The 20,921-nt window shown below is 37.5% G+C and overlaps 1 protein-coding gene across 1 annotated transcript in view; it reads left to right on the top strand.

Moving 5' to 3' along the window:
• Positions 1-2,323: 2,323 nt before the first annotated feature.
• TDRD15 (tudor domain containing 15) overlaps positions 2,324-20,921 on the top strand; it is a 105,613-nt gene continuing 87,015 nt past the window's right edge. Inside the window, exons 1-4 of the mRNA XM_043917184.1 lie at positions 2,324-2,409; positions 2,527-2,682; positions 9,675-9,778; positions 12,709-18,967. Of these exons, the coding sequence (XP_043773119.1) occupies positions 12,712-18,967 (6,256 nt within the window). The 5' untranslated portion in view covers positions 2,324-2,409; positions 2,527-2,682; positions 9,675-9,778; positions 12,709-12,711. The remainder of the gene's footprint in view (positions 2,410-2,526; positions 2,683-9,674; positions 9,779-12,708; positions 18,968-20,921) is intronic.

Below are 20,921 nucleotides of genomic sequence, written 5' to 3' on the forward strand. Positions count from 1 at the left end.
AATGCAGGAGATGTAACAGACACGGGTTCGATCCCTGGGTCAGGAAGATCCCCTGGAGGAGGGCACAGCAACCCGCTCAAGTATTCTTGCTCAGAGAATCCCATGGACAGAGGAGTCTGGCAGGCTGCAATTCATGGGGTTGGACAGAGTTGGACACAACTTAGCACACAAGCATAGCAGTTGAGTATTCTGGATCAGAGTGGTTTGGTGTAGCATGGTTATTTTTACTCTTGTATGTTCCCTGTGTGCAAGACACTGTGCTCCTTACTCAGGACAAAAGAGGAAAGGAAAAGAGGTGCAAAAACAAATGACACAGTTGTGGTCCTAACCGGAATTGTTAATACACTGCTCTTTTCAAGGGTTCCATCCTCTGCTTTGCTCACATGTTCCAGGTAATCTCATCTAACTCCCAGACTGCGGCTACCACCTGGACAGTAATGTATTTGTTCATTCAACTCTTCACTTAAAGATTCACTGAGGAAAAATAATATGCTCAGTGTTACTTCTATGAGACTTGATGTTGCAGGAGAAACAGACACTAATAATCATATAATTATGCAGATGACACCATCCTTACAGCAGAAAGTTAAGAAGAACTAAAGAGCCTCTTGCTGAAAGTGAAAGAGGAGAGTGAAAAAGTTGGCTTAAAGCTCAAAATTCAGAAAACTAAGATCATGGCATCTGGTCCCATCACTTCATGGCAAATAGATGGGGAAACAGTGGGAACAGGGGCTGACTTTAGTTTTTGGGGCTCTAAAATCACTGCAGATGGTGATTGCAGCCATGAAATTAAAAGACGCTTGCTCCTTGGAAGGAAAGTTATGACCAACCCAGACAGCATATTAAAAAGCAGTGACATTACTTGGTCAACAAAGGTCCATCTAGTCAAGGCTATGGTTTTTCCAGTAGTCATGTATGGATGTGAGAGTTGGACTGTGAAGAAAGCTGAGTGCCAAAGAATTGATGCTTTTGAACTGTGGTGTTGGAGAAGACTCTTGAGAGTTCCTTGGACTGCAAGGAGATCCAACCAGTCCATCCTAAAGGAGATGAGGCCTGGGTGTTCACTGGAAGGACTGATGCTGAAGCTGAAACTCCAATACTTTGGCCACCTGATTTGAAGAGCTGACTCATTTGAAAAGACCCTGATGCTGGGAAAGATTGAGGGCAGGAGGAAAAGAGGATGACAGAGGATGAGATGGTTGGATGGCATCACTGACTCAATGAACACGGGTTTGGGTGGGCTCTGGGAGTTGGTGATGGACAGGGAGGCCTGGCGTGCTGTGTTTCATGGGGTTGCAAAGAGTCAGGCACGACTGAGTGACTGAACTGAACCACGTATTTACACACTATAATTATTAAGGGGAAAGTCCAGCTTGCTATGAGAAAATAAAATAGTTCAGTGGTTCCTAAACCTTCTTGCTATCATGCTGTTAACGCACCTGTATCTCTAATGACTGAATGATTGAGGAATTGACTAAATTCTTCAATCTTCATTTCTCTCTCTCTCTCAAGTGCTAAAATTAGAGACCACTTGAATCATCTTTCTTAGTGTCTGGGAAGTTTCATAAAAAGGCCTTATCAAAAATTGCCAAATTACATGTGTTATTCTTTTTCTTAGATGTGACTCACTTAACAGAAAAACTCAAGAAAAATACTGTTAATTCCTACATTCCTTTTTCAAAGTTTGTGTTTTTCTTTTTTTCATTGAGGTATAAGGTAAAGTGTACTCAAGCGTACAGGTCAATGGCTTTTTAACATAAAGACCCTGGTAGCAATGAGATCTTTAATAATATTTTAGAAATGACCACTATCTGTTGCAGGGATCCGATTCAAGTTTCTGCAACACAGAGAAACAGAAGAAAACGCAATAAGGTACAGAAAGACCTGATTCATTAGGGCTCAATAAGTGGCTGTTATTTTCACTGGTCTGGGGGCACCCGGGTTTCTTTCCTGGGCAGCCACAACGGGGATCCTCTGCGTGCTCTGAAGGCTTCGCACAACCAGATACGAGGGGTGACTGCACCCCATGTGCCACATCCACCAGGCAAGCAACATCCTTTACAGCACCCTAGCCCTGCCCTCTTCCCCAGAGGCCTCCCACAAGGCTCTAACCCAGGCGTTAGCCAGGCCCTAAAAGACCAGGCTGGGAGGGGGCCCGCCTGGAGTGGGTACCTCAGATTGAGCAGCGCGCTTCCCAAGACCCCGGTGGCTGGCGTTCTCAAGCTGGAGGAACAGCTTACAGCCGTGAGCCTCCCGTGATGCCCCGGCCTCCACGCCCTGCGCCTGCGCCCCGTGGCACACGAGGGGCGAGAACCGGCTTCAAGTTTGCCGCCATCTTGGGCTGTGGCTAGAGCGTCGGGAATAAACTGACTTGGCGTCAGGAAGAAACGGACCTCCTCTGAGGGCTCCGTAAGTCGCTATCTATAAAATGGTCAGCTCGCGGTAGGCGGTATTGTTTTTGAAGGTGATGCCTTTGCAGCCCCCTTCTCGCTTTGTTCCTTGACCGTTGTGGTTTTGGCTCCATAGGAGCCGGGCGCCGGCCCACGGCCTTCGATCCGCGTCGGGATCCCCTCAGCTCTGTGACCTCCCGGCTTCCTAAAGGTGTTCGCTACTCGGCCACTTCGTGGGCGCCCGGGTCCTTGACCTGAAAAATGCCGTTTTCAGAGAAGGTGTACCCTCCAGGTTGGTTCAGTATTGCTGAGGCGTTTTTTTTCTGCGGAGGTCAAAAGATACCAAGTCTGAGTGTGATGTTGCTCTTTTGAAGAGATTGAGCTTTGCTGAGCCATCTCATTGTTGTAACAGTTTAATACACATTCAAAAATAACGTGTTACCTTTTGGAATTCAGAAAAAGAAGTGCAAGCCTTTTGCAGTAAAGCAGCTAAATAGAAGTTCATCCCCCCGTCCACCCCCACCCCATTTTGCCAGTCCCATCTCCTAATTTATCCTTCTTCTCTTTAACTGTTTGCAGAGAGACACATTCCTGTACATATATAGGATATTATTTTTGTTTTTTATAAGTTACTCTGAGCCCCTCCCCCCACCCCAACTTAACAGTATTCCTAAGACCTGTTCCAGTCAATAAAAATAGATTGAACTTATTGCTTTTTAGTAGTAACTAAAATAATAGAGACGCCATAATTTTACTCTTCCACCATTAATAAACTTTAGGCTGTGTGTTTGTAGGGTGTGTGTGTTTGACAGCTTTGCTGAAGTATAATTCAGGTACTACAAACTTGCATGTAAAGTGTGTAGTTTGACACCTGACAGAATGTGTGTTACCATGAAATGATTATAATCAAGATAATAAATACATCGGACACCCCCAGAAGTTTCTTCTGCCCCCCCCCCAACACTGATCAACTTTCTGTCACTATAGTTTACATTTTCTAGAAGTTTTATGTAAACAATGAAATACAGTATGTATTGTCTCAGCTTTCTTTCACTCAGGGTAATTATTTTTGAGATCTGTCTATGTTGTGGTGTGTACCAATACTTTGCTCCTTTATATTGCTGTTTAGTTTTCATTGTGTGGCATACAGTCATTGTATGATTCCATTTTTACTTTAAGAACAAACTATGGTCCTTCAGGTTTGGGTATTTTGCAGACATTCTCCTGAGAATGAGTAAAGTGAGCTTGACACGTTAAGGAAAACACCTGATGGTATTTGTCAGTGATAAAATTTAAGCTTTAAAGCCAAAATTGAAAAGTTGGAAAATATGTGGACTGTCAATGCAAGCTTGATGCCTTACCAGTATTTGGATTTTCTAATAAAGTTGATTGTGATATTAATTTAACTTGATGTTGGTTAATGTGTTATGTATGGAAGTTTTGTATAACTGAATCAATATTTTCAAATCAATGTATCTTTAAAATCATTATGTTTGATAATCTCATTCAAGGTGTATGATAGACCAAGGGAGTTTAAGGTAACAGAGTACAAAAATTTATTAATATGGTTTAATATTCCATTCTGTAAATAATTTCTAAGAAATGACGTCTCATAGAGCTTTTGTGAAAATTAAAAATTCTTCAGTTATATCAAAAAGCTATTAAAGTGCTTCTCCCTTCTCTAACTACATTATCTGTATGTGGTCAGTTTTTATTCACATACTTTACCCAGAACAACCTATTGCATACTGAATTCTCACAGCAGAAGCAGCTGTGAGAATACAGCTATGTTCATTAAGCAGACATTGAGGTTTTCAAAAATTGTAATTTTTTGGTTCTGAGAAATAATCTTCATGAAAATATCAACATTTAATGGGTTTATTGTTATTTGAAAGTGAATTACTGAGTACTTTAAAATTTGCTATTATTTATAATATGGTAAATGGTGACAGAAGCCATGTATATGTTCTTTGGGGTCTGTCTTAGCTTGGACTGCTATAACAAAATACCTTAAACTGAATGGCTTATAAACAATAGAAATCTATTTCTCATAGTTCTGCAGGCTGAGAAGTCCAAGATCAAGGTTTTTACTGATTTAATATCTGGTGAGAGCCTGCTTCCTGGTTTACACTTTTTCATTGATGTTTATGTTTTGCCTCTTTTGTCTCATGAAGAAAGCTTTAAGATTAGATTGTTTTCTACTAATTCTTTAGACGGTTTTAAAGAATTCTTTTATCTCCCTGAGATTTGTCTTTGTTTTCAGTAAAGCATTTTCTCGACCAGTATTTTGGTATGGATAATTGCTGTGTTTTCATTGTTTCACTGATCACATTTATGAGAGCTCAATTCTTATGAGATAGTCTTATCCCATCATTGGGAGATACAGTTTCAACATATGAATTTAGGCGGAGAGGACACACCTCAGTCTTCATTAACTTATAGATGTATAAAAGAGTCCTGAGGCCAAATATTCGAGAACCAGTAATGCACGTTGTGTATTATATTTTAAAAAAAGGTCATTCTGGTTACAGTGCTGAGAATCATCATGATTGAGTTCAGTTCAGTTCAGTCACTCAGTCGTGACTGACTCTGCCACCCCATGAATCGCAGCACGCCAGGCCTCCCTGTCCATCAACAACTCCCAGAGTTTACTCAAACTCATGTCCATCGAGTCGGTGATACCATCCAGCCATCTCATCTTCTGTCGTCCCCTTCTCCCCCTACCCCCAATCCCTCCCAGCATCAGGGTCTTTTCCAATGAGTCAACTCTTTGCATGATGTGGCCAAAGTATTGGAGTTTCAGCTTCAGCATCAGTCCTTCCAGTGAACACCCAGGACTGAACTCCTTTAGGATGGACTGGTTGGATCTCTTTGCAGTTCAAGGGACTCTCAAGAGTCTTCTCCAGCACCACAGTTCAAAAGCATCAATTCTTTGGTGCTCAGCTTTCTTCACAGTCCAACTCATATACATACATGACCACTGGAAAAACTATAGCCTTGGCCAGACGGACCTTTGTTGGCAAAGTCATGTCTCTGCTTTTTAATATGCTATCTAGGTTGGTCATAACTTTCCTTCCAAAGAGTAAGCATCTTTTAATTTCATGGCTGCAATCACCATCTGCAGTGATTTGGGAGCCCGAAAAAATAAAGTCAGCCACTGTTTCCACTGTTTCCCCATCTATTTCCCATGAAGTGATGGGACCAGATGCCATGATCTTAGTTTTCTGAATGTTGAGCTTTAAGCCAACTTTTTCACTCTCCTCTTTCACTTTCATCAACAGGCTTTTTAGTTCCTCTTCACTTTCTGCCATACGGGTGGTGTCATCTGCATATCTGAGGTTATTGATATTTTTCCCGGCAATCTGGATTCCAGCTTGTGCTTCTTCCAGCCCAGTGTTTCTAATGATGTACTCTGCATATAAGTTAAATAAACAGGGTGACAATATGCAGCCTTGATGTTCTCCTTTTCCTATTTGGAACCAGTCTCTTGTTCCATGTCCAGTTCTAACTGTTGCTTTCTGACCTGCATACAGGTTTCTCAAGAGGCAGGTCAGGTGGTCTGGTATTCCCATCTCTTTCAGAATTTTCCACAGTTTATTGTGATCCACAGAGTCAAAGGCTTTGGCATAAGCAATAAAGCAGAAATAGATGTTTTTCTGGAACTCTCTTGTTTTTCGATGATCCAGCGGATGTTGGCAGTTTGATCTCTGGTTCCTCTGCCTTTTCTAAAACCAGCTTGAACATCTGGAAGTTCACAGTTCACGTATTGCTGAAGCCTGGCTTGGAGAATTTTGAGCATTACTTTACTAGCGAGTGAGATGAGTGCAATTGTGCGGTAGTTTGAGCATTCTTTGGGACTGAGAGTAGGGTAGGGTTAAAGATAGAGCAGGAAGATAAGTTAGGGACTTAGTATTACAGATGAATGGAGTTTGGGCCAAGGTTGTAGCAGCAGAGATGGAAGCAATGTCAGAGTTTTTTTGTACTCTGGAGATGAATCTAGTAAGATTCCTTGATAGATTGTGTGTGAACGTGAAAGTCGCAGTCGCTCAGTTGTGTCCGTCTCTTTGTAACCCCATGGACTATACAGTCCATGGGATCTCCAGGCCAGAATACTGGAGTGAGGAGCTTTTCCTTCTCCAGGGGATCTTCCCAACCCAGAGATTGAACCCTGGTCTTACCCATTGCAGGCGGATTCTTTACCAGCTGAGCCATCAGGGAAACTAGATGGCTTCCAGTTGGAAAAAAGTGGAGTCAAAGGTGACAGAAGATATTTGGACTGAGGAAATCATTTTTTTAAAATGTGATAAATTATATTTATTTTTATATATTTTTTAATTGATTTCAATTTTGTTACAGCTTTATTTTTTGTAATATTTTAAATTTTTAAAAAACTGGTAGCCTCTTTTGTCTCATGAGGAAAGCTTTAAGATTAGATTGTTTTCTACTAATTTTTTGCTGCTACTGCTAAGTCGCTTCAGTTGTGGCTGACTCTGTGCAACCCCATAGACGTTAGTTGTTGCTCTGCTGCAACCCCTGTACAGCCCACCAGGCTCCCCTGTCGCTGGGATTCTCCAGGCAAGAACACTGGAGTGGGTTGCCATTTCCTTCTCCAATGCATGAAAGTGAAAGTGAAGTCACTCAGTCGTGTCCGACTCTTCGTGACCCCATGGACTGCAGCCTACCAGGCTCCTCTGCCCATGGGATTTTCCAGGCAAGAGTACTGGAGTGGGGTGCCATTGCCTTCTCTGACTAATTCTTTAGATGGTTTTAAAGAATTCTTTTATCTCCCTGGGGTTTGTTTTTACTTTCAGTAAAGCATTTTCTCAGCCAGCATTTTGGTATGGATAATTGGATAATTGCTTTTTTTTTTTTTTTGTGGGAGGTTATTCTGTCCATTATAGGATATTTAGCAGCATCTCTGGCATAGACTGGGCTTCCCAGGTGGTTCAGGTAAAGAATCTGCCTGCTAATGCAAGAGAGGCAAATCCAGTCCTTGGTTCAGGAAGATTCCCCTGGAGGAGGAAATGGCAACCACTCCAGTATTCTTGCCTGGGAAATTCCATGGACAGAGGAGCCTAGTGGGCTACAGTCCATTGGGTTGCAAAAGAGTCGGCCACAACTTAGCGACTAACAAAGAACTGGCATATGGCTTGTATATGCCAGTGGGAACCTTGACCCTGGCCCAGTTATGATAAGCAAATATATCTCCAGAGGTAGCAAATGTCCCCTGTGGGACAACATTGTCCTTGATTAAGGAACTACTTTGGTAAAGAATGTTAGCAAAATTGAAGCACTGATTTTGAAATATGCAATTTTAAAAGTACTCTATGCTGTTTGATTTCTACTCTTATCAGTATCCTTAAAGACCTAAACCTAGAAACCATTTTGAATATATGGAGAATATAGGAGGAGGAAAACCAAAGCACAGATGCCTAACTTGATCCAGTCTTCTGGCACATGGTAACCTTGCCAGAATGCTAGTCAGAGTTTAACCAGAATTATTTTAAATTTGGAAAAAGGAAGAATAAGCTGATTCTATCCCATAAGGGTGCTTTCCCTATTTTTTTTTTGTTTGTTTGTTTAGATTTTTGGTTTTCGATTTGTATCTTTCACTTTTTATTTCTTGTCCATGATTACATGGGTTAGTTGAAAGAGCAGTGTGAAACAGTGGGAGTAATGTGGGAGGAGAACTTGGAGAACTGGACTGAATCAGAAAATGTAAATTCAAGCTCACTCCTGTATTTCCTTTATCTTAAGTATTTTTCATTTGAAAAATGGAAATCTTATTGCAAAGATCAGTTAAACTAATGTGCAGAAAACTTTTTTAAAAAATGTAAAGCATTATAAGAAGCTCTTAATATAAGGAAAGAAATTCAAATTTCTGTTAGAAAATTTACAAAAATTTAAGTTACTTACATGACTCATTAAGAGTGGCATCATCTCTAATATGTATTCTGTAGAATCAGGGGATTTTAGTGTAGGAAGGGGTTTCCATATCAATTTTAATAGTGTTATAGATTGTATTTTCACAAACCTTAGGGGAGCAGTGAAGCTTTGAATTTTTGACTTACATTTAATTCATGAGTTTGTGAACTTTGAATTTAATTTTTAAAAATAGTCTACTTTTTAAAGAAGAAATAAAATATTTCAATATGATATATTAAACTTAAAAGCAGTAATGAGCACTGATTGGTGCCATACAATTAATTTGTTTAAATTGAGGCTCTACTGCATCTTTTTTTTTTAAGATTAAGAGAAAAGATTTATTGAGCTGATAAATTGAAAACAGCAAGAAATGGGGAGGTGACAACAAATGCTTGGATAACTTCCTAAAAGTCGCATTAAGAGCCAGATAGCATGACCCAAAAAAACACAATATGGGTTAAGTGATCTTTATATTTAAATAATTCCTAGTGTCATCCTTGAATCCAAAATAAGATGGATGTGTGTTTTTTAATTGACGTATAATTGACTTACTGTGTTTCAGGTATACAGCAAAATCATTGAGTTGTTTGTTTATATTCAGATTATTTTCCATTTTAGGTTGTTATAAGATATCGAATATAGTTCCTTGTCATACACAGCAAACATGTGTTGCTTGATCTATTTTAAGTATAGGAGTTTGTATCTGTTAATCTCATACTCCTAATTTATCCCACCCCTGCCTTCCCCTTTGGTAACTATCTGCTCTATTTTTGTTTGAACTTACCTGTATCTGATCATGTACAATTGTGAAACTGTTACAAATGTTTGAGCCTCATTTTTTCCCCAGTACTGTTATCAAATACAATATTAAGGCAAATTATATGATGGAGCTGCTATAAGACTGTGTTCATCAGAATGATTTTAGTATTCTCATTTACTGGCTTTATAATTGTATAAATATATGAAATTATTGGGGCTTCCCTGGTGGCTCAGAAGGTAAAGAATCCGCCTGCAATGCAGGAAACCTGGGTTTGATTCCTGGGTTGGAAGATCCACTGGAGGGGAGGGCATGGCAGCCCACTCCAGTATTTTTGCCTGGAGAATCCCCATGGACAGAGGAGCCTGGTGGGCTCCATGAGGTGGCAAAGAATTGGACATGACTGAGCAACTCAGCACAGCACATGAAATTATTAGACTACCATTTATGAATCTAACTGATAGATATTTGAAGTTTTCTATTTACTTTTTGCACCTTAGATTAAGAAGGATTTCTGCTATTGCAAAAAAAAAAAAAACAAAAAACAAAATAAAAACCGTGTTTGAAAAACCCAAATTTAATTCAGCCCTCTCATTTTACAGATTTGGAATCTGATTCTGAGAAAACAGTTCCCCAAACTTCATACTGTTAATTGAGTCTCCAGTAAAACTAAAGTTTCCTGATGTCCTAAACTTGTGTACAAAGTGTAAGTACTTTCTGTCAGTGTAGTAATATTCTAAGGAATATAATACTGAATAGAGTTTGGATCTAGAACATCTTTAAGTTATATCCTTAAATAATTGTCCCTTGTATAAAATAATTGGTTTAGTTTTAAATTTCCTGTTGATGTTTTTTCCCTAATTTTCTCTGAATTGTTTGATGATCTTCAGATAGACAAGGGTAGGAGCTTTATCCATAACCCAGTGAACCTTCTTCATGATCCTGTTGAGCAAGCATTGGAGAGGCAGGTGAAGGAGGCTGATTCATAGTCATTGAATAAGTAATTCTGTCTACCTGATTAAGAATCTTTTCCATAGTGAGCCCTTCAATGCACATCACATGCGACCTACAAGTTTTCTTCATGTGCCAAGTCTGAGAGGCTCATCCATATGCCTCTTCTTCAGATTTATTTTGTAACAAATCCTCCAGTCTTGTTCCTTCAGAATTGCTAATCATCCTGCAGAAACTATTAGCTGTGGCCTACTAATATGCATAGGTTCTTAACTGAAACAGTTTCTTCTTCAGGCAAAGTCCTGTCAACTTGAATACCTCCTTTTGTTTCTTTGGCAAGGATTGTCCTGAGTTGGGATGCAGTGCTTTTGCAGTCCTTTTCTGGAAGTTACTGGCATTAGGTGAGAGAACATGTGCAGATCAAGCTCAGAAATTTTCCCCCCTTTCTCTGTGAAATTCTCCATGAGGCCATTTGTTTTGTTTGAAGGAGGGACAGCAGTGTGGAGGAGCAGGCTTCTGGTATTTCGGGTAACCTCATCGCATAACTTCCTTTGGGCTTTTCTTTGGTCTATTTTGTATACACTACATTCACTTCATCAAGGAATCCTTCTGGCTGCATCTGCTTTTTATATCTAAAGTGTGTGTGATTCCTGGAAGACTTAAGTAATTTTTTCCTTTTCCTATCTACTCAGGTGACCCTTTGGTATAATCAAACACAGGGTCCTTTCTTAATAATACTTGGTCTTCTCTTCATGTAAGGTATTATAGATTTATAAACTGACTAAAGTCTGGTAATTGACTAGAGGCCTGTGACTTTAATTAAAGGCAGCTTAGTCTAATGAGAGTCTTTAATGTATTGCTCATTGATTTTTATTCTTAAGGACATCAGGGTCAAGTGAGCATTGCCTAGAATCTCTGTAGATCAAGCCATGCTGATTATCACACTAAGTTAATTATCTGGGAGGAAATAAGAACTGAAATCAGCACCCAGATGACCCTAAATCATTCCTCAAGCTTTCCAGTGGCCTGTTTCACTGTGTGGACTTGGGTCTTAAGTCTAAGAAAGGGCTTCTCTTCTCTTATTTTATCTCTGAGATAACAACATTTATACTTTGGTAAGATTTTATACTCCTGTCCTTCATGCTTCTTTTGCATCTTTTTATCCTTCTGAGTTTTGGGGGTATTTTCTCAAAATTTTCTTGTCTTCCATCTATATTTTGCATTGGCTTTCCTCATTGCAGTAGGGACATTCCCATTGACTCTTATGTGTGGGTAGTTATTCCTGATTTCAGTTGTTGCATATTAATGACTACTTAGTCATATAAAAATGCATTATCCTCTTTTGGACTTTTTAAAAAGAGGAATCGAACTGTTGAAAAACAATATTTTGCTGTTTCCTTCAATACAATGTTTATTCCTGATGTGAGGGTTTCCTTTTTATTTTAAGTGGTTCCCTCATTTTTTTTTAGCTCCAGTGTTTCTCTCTCTCTCTCTCTGTCTCTTTCTCATTCTCATAGAAAAAAAAATTGTCAACTATTAGAATCAAGCTGGAGTTAGGCTGTATCCTACTACAATAGATGTTGGTTCTTACCTGAATTTGGGGGCTGTTTTATGCTTCTTGACTATTTGACTTACAGTTTTTAGAATTCTAACAATCCAGAGAAACTTAGGTGGAGCCATAGTTAGAGTAGAGAGCTTTGCCTCTCTGCTAAAGATTTATTTTCCTCTCTCCCTCCCTCCACACTTTTTGTGGGTACCCATGCCAGTGACAGAGGCTTCCCAGGTGGCACTAGTGGTAAAGAACCCGCCTGCCAATGCAGGAAACAAGAGATGCAGGTTTGATCCCTGGGTTGTCAAGATCCCTTGAAGGAGGTGTGGTGACCCACTCCAGTATTCTTGCCTAGAGAATCCCTATGGGTAGAGGAGCCTGGCAGGCTACAGTCCATGGGGTTGCAGAGAGTCAGACATGACTGAGCGATTTGACACACACACATGCTAGCGACAAGCGTGGAGGTACTTAACCTGTCTAAGGGTCTTTCCATGCCTGGCTCTCCTTTCTGTTGTCCCAACCTATTGTCTCAACTTGTTGCCCTCAGAGGAGGAACCTGGAGTTGTATAATGATGCTGATAGGGGCCACATACTGCTAATTGACACAGAGTAGGGACTATAAACAGTGTGTCCCCTGTTGGGAACCATCCACCCTTGCTTCTAGCACTCACCCCTTGGAATTATGGGTACTGGAAGAAGTCTGCATGAAGGAGTGTAGTTCTCCAGTAGGCTTTATTTGGCTTTCTTCCATTACACACTATCAGTCCAATATCTACGAGAAATTTGTTAGTCTCTTAAAAAATACTGCCTTTTTTTTCTGTTTTCCAGTGATTATATTCATTCTCCCTATTTTTAAATGCTCTCTTGGTTATTTCAGTAGAATTTTTTGAAAGTGTGAAAGGCAGTGAATGGTCAGATGCATTTTATTTATTTCTTCATCTTGTCCAATATATATAATTTTTACCAACATGTTCAGTTTGATAAATACAGACATGGAATTATTTTGATATTTAATATATATTTACATACTTTTAAGGCTAGTTTGGTTTATGTTTACATACATATAAGACTAATTTCATTTAATTTTGACAACTGTCTGTCCAGAAACTAATAGGTTCTTATCATTTGCTTTTTAGAAAATGGATTCTACATCTCTGTTACCAACCCTTTTAAATGTGGATCTGACAATATCACATATAGAATGTCTTCCCAAGGACATTCTGGTGAAATTTCAAGGCAGAAATAATATTGAATGTGAGTTTGACTACCACATATTGCAGAGGGAAATACAGTATGTTCAAAAAGGAAACAGTAATGTAGACATCGATGACTTTTGTTTGGTAGAAGAAAGAGTATCAGGAGAATGGCAGAGAGGAAGAGTTGTGGAAAAGAAAAATGAACTCTATACTGTGCTCCTCATAGACCGCGGAGAGGAACTGAGAGTTGACAGTACGCAGGTTGCTTCAGCGTGTGGCAACTTATTTGAGCTACCACCACGGGTAACATTTGGCATTTTGGCCAACATACTACCAGCTGGGGAAAAATGGTCTCCCAAGGCTTTGAATTATTTCAAGTCATTAGTAGGACTACAAGTGAAAGGTTGTGTGCAAGCTGTTTTGCCTCTTCAGATGATTGTTCTTGAAGTGCCAAACATTATATCCCAGGTTCTTGAATTACAATTAGGGAGACTCATTGATGGAGATTCATTTCGTCTTATTGTGGAAATGGTAAAAGAATTCCCCAAACAAATGCCAGATTCATTACACTATAAAAGACCTGAATCATCTTTAAGTAATAACGATACTTTACTTGATATTCAGCATGTTCTGGATAATTTGCAACCATCTTTGTCAGTGGGCAGTACTGAAAGTGTAAAAGTATCATCTGCCTTGAGCCCAAGTAAATTTTATTGCCAATTAATTAAATGGATTCCAGAGTTGGAAAACTTTACAACATGTATGACTTTGCATTATGATATTATCAGCCAAGGAAGTAGTCCCACATGTGATAATTTTGGACTACTTTGTGTTGCCAGAAGGATAAATGGACAGTGGCATAGAGGAATTCTTCAGCAGCTTTTGCCCAATAATCAAGTGAGAATTTGGTTTATGGATTATGGCAGTAGTGAGACTGTACCTTCAGTTCATGTAAAGAAACTTAAACAAGATTTTGTCTTAGTACCATTATTTTCATTTCCATGTTCTCTAACATGTTTACACAGTCCAGACAGAGATATAAGAAAATTTCAACTGAGTATATTTAAACAAGCCTTGTTAGGACAGGTAGTATATGCACACCTTGATCGGTTCAATAAGGATGAGCATTTGTATTATGTAACCTTAGAAACTCAAGAGTCTACAGTTACTTCTAAGTGTCTGCTGAAGACTGTAGGCACACAAGTACTATGTCCAGTGTCTGATTCAAAAATTTATAATAGGCTGAGGGCAACTAGTGCTTCTGAGGTAAACAGCTTTGCAGTTGGGAGTTTTATTGCAAACACTGAGCAGCCGATAGACTCTCTAAGTAAAAAAGATACTTTAAAAATAGATTTTCCTGTTAAAACTGTAGAAATGAAGATAGAAGCTGCCTACATAGGTTTCGTAGTGTATGTATTAAACCCATCAAATTTCTGGGTACGTACTAATGAACATCAGAATGAATTTCAAGATATAACTAAAAATATAAACAAATATTATGATCTGTGTGAAAATGAGGAATTGATTCTAAGAAATCCAGAACCTGGATCATTTTGTTGTGCTAGATATAGCAAGGATAGACATTTTTATAGAGCTGTCATCACTGAAATTAATGGTTATAAAATTAATGTTTATTTTTTAGATTATGGAAATACTGATTCCATACCATTTTTTGATGTAAAAATTTTGCTTCCAGAGTTTTGTGAGTTGCCTGCTTTAGCCATGTGCTGTTCACTTGCACATGTATTTCCTGTTGAAGATTTATGGGTGAAGACTGCTGTTGATTATTTTAAAAAAATTGTCCTGAACAAAGCAGTTTTGCTTCAGGTTATAGCAAAAAAAGATGACAAGTATACTGTAAATATTCAGAGTATTGAAGCCTCAGAAGATAATGATGTTGTCTCTCTCATGTTACAAGCTGGATATGCAGAATATTGGGAAGTAGAACCAAAATGTTGTCCAAAATTTGTAAGTGAGTATTCAGTGTTAAATTTAAAATCTAAAAGTAAAGTTAATGTTAAGAAAGTAATATCTGCCCTTCTTGAAGGACCTCAATCTAAAAGGTACCATTCAAATAAGCTAAAAGAAAGTAACTTGTCTTTGTTAAAGTCCCCACCTGTTAATTTCTCTGAATTTGAAAACCCTTTCATCTTGTCTGTGGGACCTGAGTCACCATGGCGTTATAAAGAATATGTGTTTAAACCAGGAACAGTCCTTGAAGTTAAGTGTTCTTATTCTTGTGGCCCAGGTGACTTCTTATGCCAGCTGCAATGTAAGTTAGAAGACTTAAAATTACTAATGGAACAACTTCAGCATTATTATAGTGTTCATTCTGATCCTTATCAGGTTGGGCAGATGGCTTGTGTTGCTAAATCCTCTAAAGATGGAAAGTGGTATAGAGCTGCTATTTTGACTCAAATATCAGAAAAAGAATTTGATGTAATACTGGTTGATTATGGTTACCAGGAAAGAGTTTTAATTAGAGATCTTTGTGCTATTAAGCCACATTTTCTTTCTTTAGAAGCCCAGGCCTTCAGATGTAGTCTTAACCATTTAGTTGAACCCATTAGTTGTAGAATATTCAGTTGGTCGAGAGAAGCATGCAGAGACTTTGAGAATTTTATTTCTTCATCTAGAGGGTTATTGACTTGTGTCATCTGTGCCATAGTTCTTATATATCCAAACTGTTTAAGTAATTTAGTGGATTTACAGTCTCCATTTACTAGTGCAAAAGAATTTCTTATTCGTCATGGCTCTGCACAATATTGTACAGTATCAAAGCCATTTCCATCTTCAGTTAGTCTTTACAGTTACTGTTATTCTTCCTTCAATATAAAAATTGGAAGTGAGGAAGAAATATATATATCTCACATATATAGTCCTCAAGAGTTTTATTGCCAACTTAGTAGAAATAGTAAAGACCTAGAGATGATAGAAACAAAAATCAGGGAAATTAGTTACCCCAGTGATTGCCCCAAATATAATTTTAGTAAAATGAGATTATGTATATCTAAGTATGTAGAGGATGGTCTCTCTTATAGAGCTTTATCAATGCCGACAGATTCATTATCTGACTTCCTGGTGTATTTTGTGGACTTTGGAAATAAGCAATTAGTAGAAGAAAGTATGTTGAGGGCTGTTTCAGATGAGTTTCCAGAGTTGCTGTTTACACCTATGCAAGCTATTAAATGTTTTTTGTCAGATCTTAGCGATGTAGATATTCCAGCAGAAATCAATAACTGGTTTGCAGGTAAATTTTTTGGAAAACCATTAAGGGCAAAAATACTGTCCAGGGAGCCAGATGGCCAGTTTGGTGTGGACTTATATGATGGATATCAACATATAAATCAGAAAATTAAAATGCTACTTCATGCTTATGGGAAAAAGCATTGTGACCAAGCACAGTGTGTGAAAAAGGATCATAAAACAAATGAGAATAAAAAAAAGGCTGTTTCCTTGAAAGGCAAAATAGAAAACAACTATCACCATAACGTAAGTAAAACTAGTCTAATAACACATTCTGAAAGCAAAACAGATCAGCTAATGAATCCCAGAAGTATATATGCCAGGCTTTTGAAACCATCAGTTTGCTGTAAAGTGGAACCTGTTTCAAAAAACAAGGTGAAGAAGTCTTTGCAAGATGAACTTAAAAATAAAGGTGTAAAAATTGTCCCTGGACTTGCACATATTCTTGATGAACATGATGCGGGCCAAAAATCAGTAAGGGTTGTATCACAGTCTTCTATTAGAGAATTAAATCAAGCAACCTCAAAAAACATACATAGTCATGCCAGACCACAAATTAAAGACCTTCCTCAACCCAAGATTTACTTGAATGCCAAAGTTAGAGGATATGTTTCTAATATAAGTAATCCAGCGAGTTTCCATATTCAGCTTGCTGAGCATGAAAATGTAATCATCAGACTAGCGGCTGCTCTAAATGCAAGAAGAGCCAGTATGGTGAGAAAGAGAAAATCAGTTAAACCCATGGTGGGAGATCTTGTAGTTGCAGAATACTCTGGTGACAATGCCATTTACAGAGCAGTTATTAAGAAAATTTTGTCAAGAAATTCTTATGAAGTGGAATTTATTGACTATGGTAATACTGCAGTAGTAAGCACATCTAAAATGTTTGAAATTAAGAAGGAGTTCTTAACCATTCCTCAGCTAGGAGTTCATTCTTTCCTTAGTGGAGTCAAGTGGAATGAACCTAATGAAATATGGGACAGAAAAACTGTGGATTATTTTGCTTCAAGAGTAAGTAACAAAGCAGTTTCCTGTGAGTTTTTGAAACGGCATAAACAGAAATGGGAAGTAAATGTAATTTGTGATGAAAAATGTGTCATTAATGAACTAGTGAAATGGACAGCGTGCTTGAAACTACAGAGAACAGTATTACAAATGCCTCAGGTTGTCTCTCAAAAGGTGGGCCCTGTTGATAGTGAAATGAAGAAAGGAGGATCAAATGGATACGAAGGTTCTGTGATCCTTCAGCCATCCTACCAACAACTGGTTAGTATCCCTTTTGAAGAGTTAAAACCTGGACAACTTGAAAAGGCTGAAATACTTCATGTTTCCAAAAGTGGAACATTTTATGTGAAGTTATCTAAAAACAAAAAGATTTTATCAGATTTAACGGTATTAATTACTAAAGAAGTAAGAAACCCTGCTTTTTTATCAGTGGAAAATATTGAGAAAGGCTTGGAATGCTTGGCAAAATCTAAAAACACTTTTGAGTGGTATCGATCAAAAGTAGCTAAGTATGTTGATGAGAAAGTGCTTGTTTTTTTAGTAGATTGTGGCAGGTATGAAATAGTGCCTTTATGTAATACTAAGGTGCTTAGTAATGAAATCAGAAATATTCCAAGACAAGCTGTGCCTTGTAAATGGATTTGGTTTGAAAATTTTAGGAAGATGCCGTTTGAGTCCATTGCGGATTTGTTTGCTCGTTTGGAAATAAACATCCTTTTCCTGAAATATTTAGACTCTGCTTGGAAAGTAGACATTTTGATAGATGGTCTGTTACTTTTGGAATATTTAAATTTAAATACAGTTCATATTGAAGAAAACAAATTTAGATCTTCAGGAATTATTTGTAGTGTTGAAACTAAGACTCCTGTATCACCATGTACCATAAGATCATTTACTTGGACACAGCTTCAAAATGGTAAGCAATATTCTGGTATTGCCACTGCTGTTTCTGATCCATCAGACTTCTGTGTTCAGTTAGAAGATTTCTTTGACACAATGAAATCTCTCTTTATGTTACTTTCTGACCTACCAGAAGACTTACAAACAGTGCCTCAGGACCATATAATTCCCGGTTCTAGTTGTTTGTTCAAATATGAATCGGAAGATCAGTGGAATAGAGTAGAAATTTCCAAAGTCTCTGATCAGAATTTACTTCTTACATTGATTGACTATGGATTTTCTGTTTACATACCTTATTCAGATATAAAAATTCTTAAAGTTGTTCCTGAAGAACTTCTGAATTTGCCGAGGCTAAGTTATTCTTGCATCTTACATGGTGTCTTACCTGCTGAAGGCAGACATTGGACAGAGGAAGCCAAAAGATTTTTTCAAGATTTCCTGAGTAAACCGGGCTTAGTTTTTCAGTTTAGGGGATACAGTTTTGAAACAAAACTGAAGGTAGACATCATTCATGAGAAAAACAATTTGGCAGACATGTTAGTTGCCTCTGGTCTTGCAATTTATTCTAAAGATTCAGTTCATCTCGACGAAGTTACTACTACTGGATCTATTGAAGTCCAATATAAGTCAGAGAGTAAGCCTATTTGCCAATTGTTAGATCAAAATAATTACAAAATAGAAAATATAAATTGTACATGCACTGAGAAGCAAGTGCTAAAAAATCAGAAAACTATAAAGAGGAAAGATGTCTATAAACACCTCTTAAAGAAAAGCCATATTAGTAGAAGATTACAGTCTGGAAAGTCAGTACTGAGGAGGAAGAAGGTTGATACTGGAAAACATAATCCCCGAAGTACCATTACATTTGATACATGTGCAACAGCTTCATTTTGGGAACTACCTAATGGTTTGAAGAATAACACCAATTGCATTGAAAACATTTTTGCAAAGCTAAGTGAAGGATTGCAGGAAAATAATACAGTGGACTTAAGAACAACAGGAAAAGCATTTCATGTTAATGAAGTAATGGTATCAAAACATTTGAAAGGTAAGTGGACATTTTTAAAGAAATAATTCTTTTTTGTAGATTTTGTAGATTCTATTTTTGATTATTTAAAGGTTTGTTATTTACTAAAATTACTCAAGTTGAAAATACCCTGCAAGATTTTACTAAAAATTTGAATAAATGGATAACTAGAAGAGATCACATGAATTATAAAATGATGCTTTGCTATTTTTACCTTTTATGAATGCTTTGTGAATGTAATGAAAGTAGAGGATTTGAACCACATATGCATGAACACGTGCATGACATTTTGCAAACTTCAGGGGTTTCACAAAACTCCTGAAGGTCCATAGATTTCAGATTGATCTTGCTACTATTAGAGAGCTTCCTGGGTGCACTTTGAAGAATCAATTTTCTATTATATTTTGATTCTTATCAGATTAAATATAATCTTGAGGTTTTTTTTGAGTGTGATTTTTAGCATATTGACAATGTAATTAAACTAGTAGAATAAACTGACTCTAGCATATTCATCTGAAAACTTTTAGACTTCAAGCTGTTTATAAACATTAAATTTTAATAGCCTATGTGCTGGAGTTAAAATTTTAATATTCTCTGCGTGGAGTATTGTCTTTTTTTGCTTATGTGTGTTATATTTCATTTTATGTATGAACTAGTGAGGATTTATAGGTTATAAAGAATGTTCTATGCTTAATGAATGCTCCAACTTGTACATTATTCCATATTCTAACTAGTATAACAGGTTACATTGTTTCAATTAATGGAGGTATCTTGTTTTTAATTGATATATTTTAGAAAGAATATTTCATTTGAATTAATATTAGATGTTTTATAGTGAACTGATAAAAGCTTTAATATGGGCCTTTTCCCCTAACTTTTGAATCACTCTTTTATCATAGTGGCAGTAATGGTAGAATGCTTATTATGTTCCCAAGTACTAGGTGGAGTTTTATATGTATTAACTTATTTAAAGCTTTCCACAACTCTATTAAAATGTAAACTAATAACTAGTATCCTACTTCCTTGCCTGAATTCAAAACCACCTTATAGAGACAAGCAGAAGACAATTGAGCAACATACTACATTTATTAAAAACAAAGCAATATTTGATGAATGTGGCTTACCTACATGGGTATATGGGTTTACCAATACCGAACCTGTAATCTAGGCTTAACCCACATAGTCACAGAGGAGAGTTTCTCCATGGGGGCTTACCCATGTAAAATTTACAGCTTGAGGTAGCCATATCTATAAAGGGAGAGAGGGAGGAGGAAGAGACTAATAAAACATAGATCTTTCTCACTGTAAATGAAACAGGTTGCCTCAACTTCTCGTGTATGAGTAAGAGTGGAATGAGACCAGAGGGTTGTTAATCTAGGGGTGTGCCTCGGTCATGAATACTTCCACATGGAGGAAGATCAGGAATGAGAAGTGTCCTTCTCCCCCAAAGTTATTATAAATATTTTACACTCAGGCTCAGGGAAATTAAGTAACTTGCCCATGGACATAGAGCTGGTAAGTGAGGAACTGAACTTTTAAATTAAGATTTCTCCAACTAGAGTCTACTTTTGTCCATTATTTATACTTTAAAAATAGTTTAGTTTAGAAAGAGTTTTTCTATAAAACTCCTGACCATCATTCATTTTGGCATTTACATATCTTTTATTGTTCCTTTACCTGTGCACATTTTTGCCTTCTTTGTTTTGCTCATCAGATTCTTTAAGATCCCACTTTTGGTCACTATGTCTATCCCACCTCCTGTATCCTTAGCACACAGTGAGTAAAAAACTTAAAAGTGTTGAAAGTAACAGTTATAAAAGGAGTCAGAGAATCAAACATTAAATTATACTTCTAAAAAATTTGAAGCCCTTTTTAAGGAAAGATCATAACTTCAGTGGGACAAAAATATATGGTTTTATGGACAAAGAATAGGGTGATAAATTTGCTATCATCATAGTTTTAAAACAAAAATGAG

Source organism: Cervus elaphus, chromosome 11 (assembly GCF_910594005.1).
Source record: "Cervus elaphus chromosome 11, mCerEla1.1, whole genome shotgun sequence".
Classification (NCBI taxonomy): domain Eukaryota; kingdom Metazoa; phylum Chordata; class Mammalia; order Artiodactyla; family Cervidae; genus Cervus; species Cervus elaphus.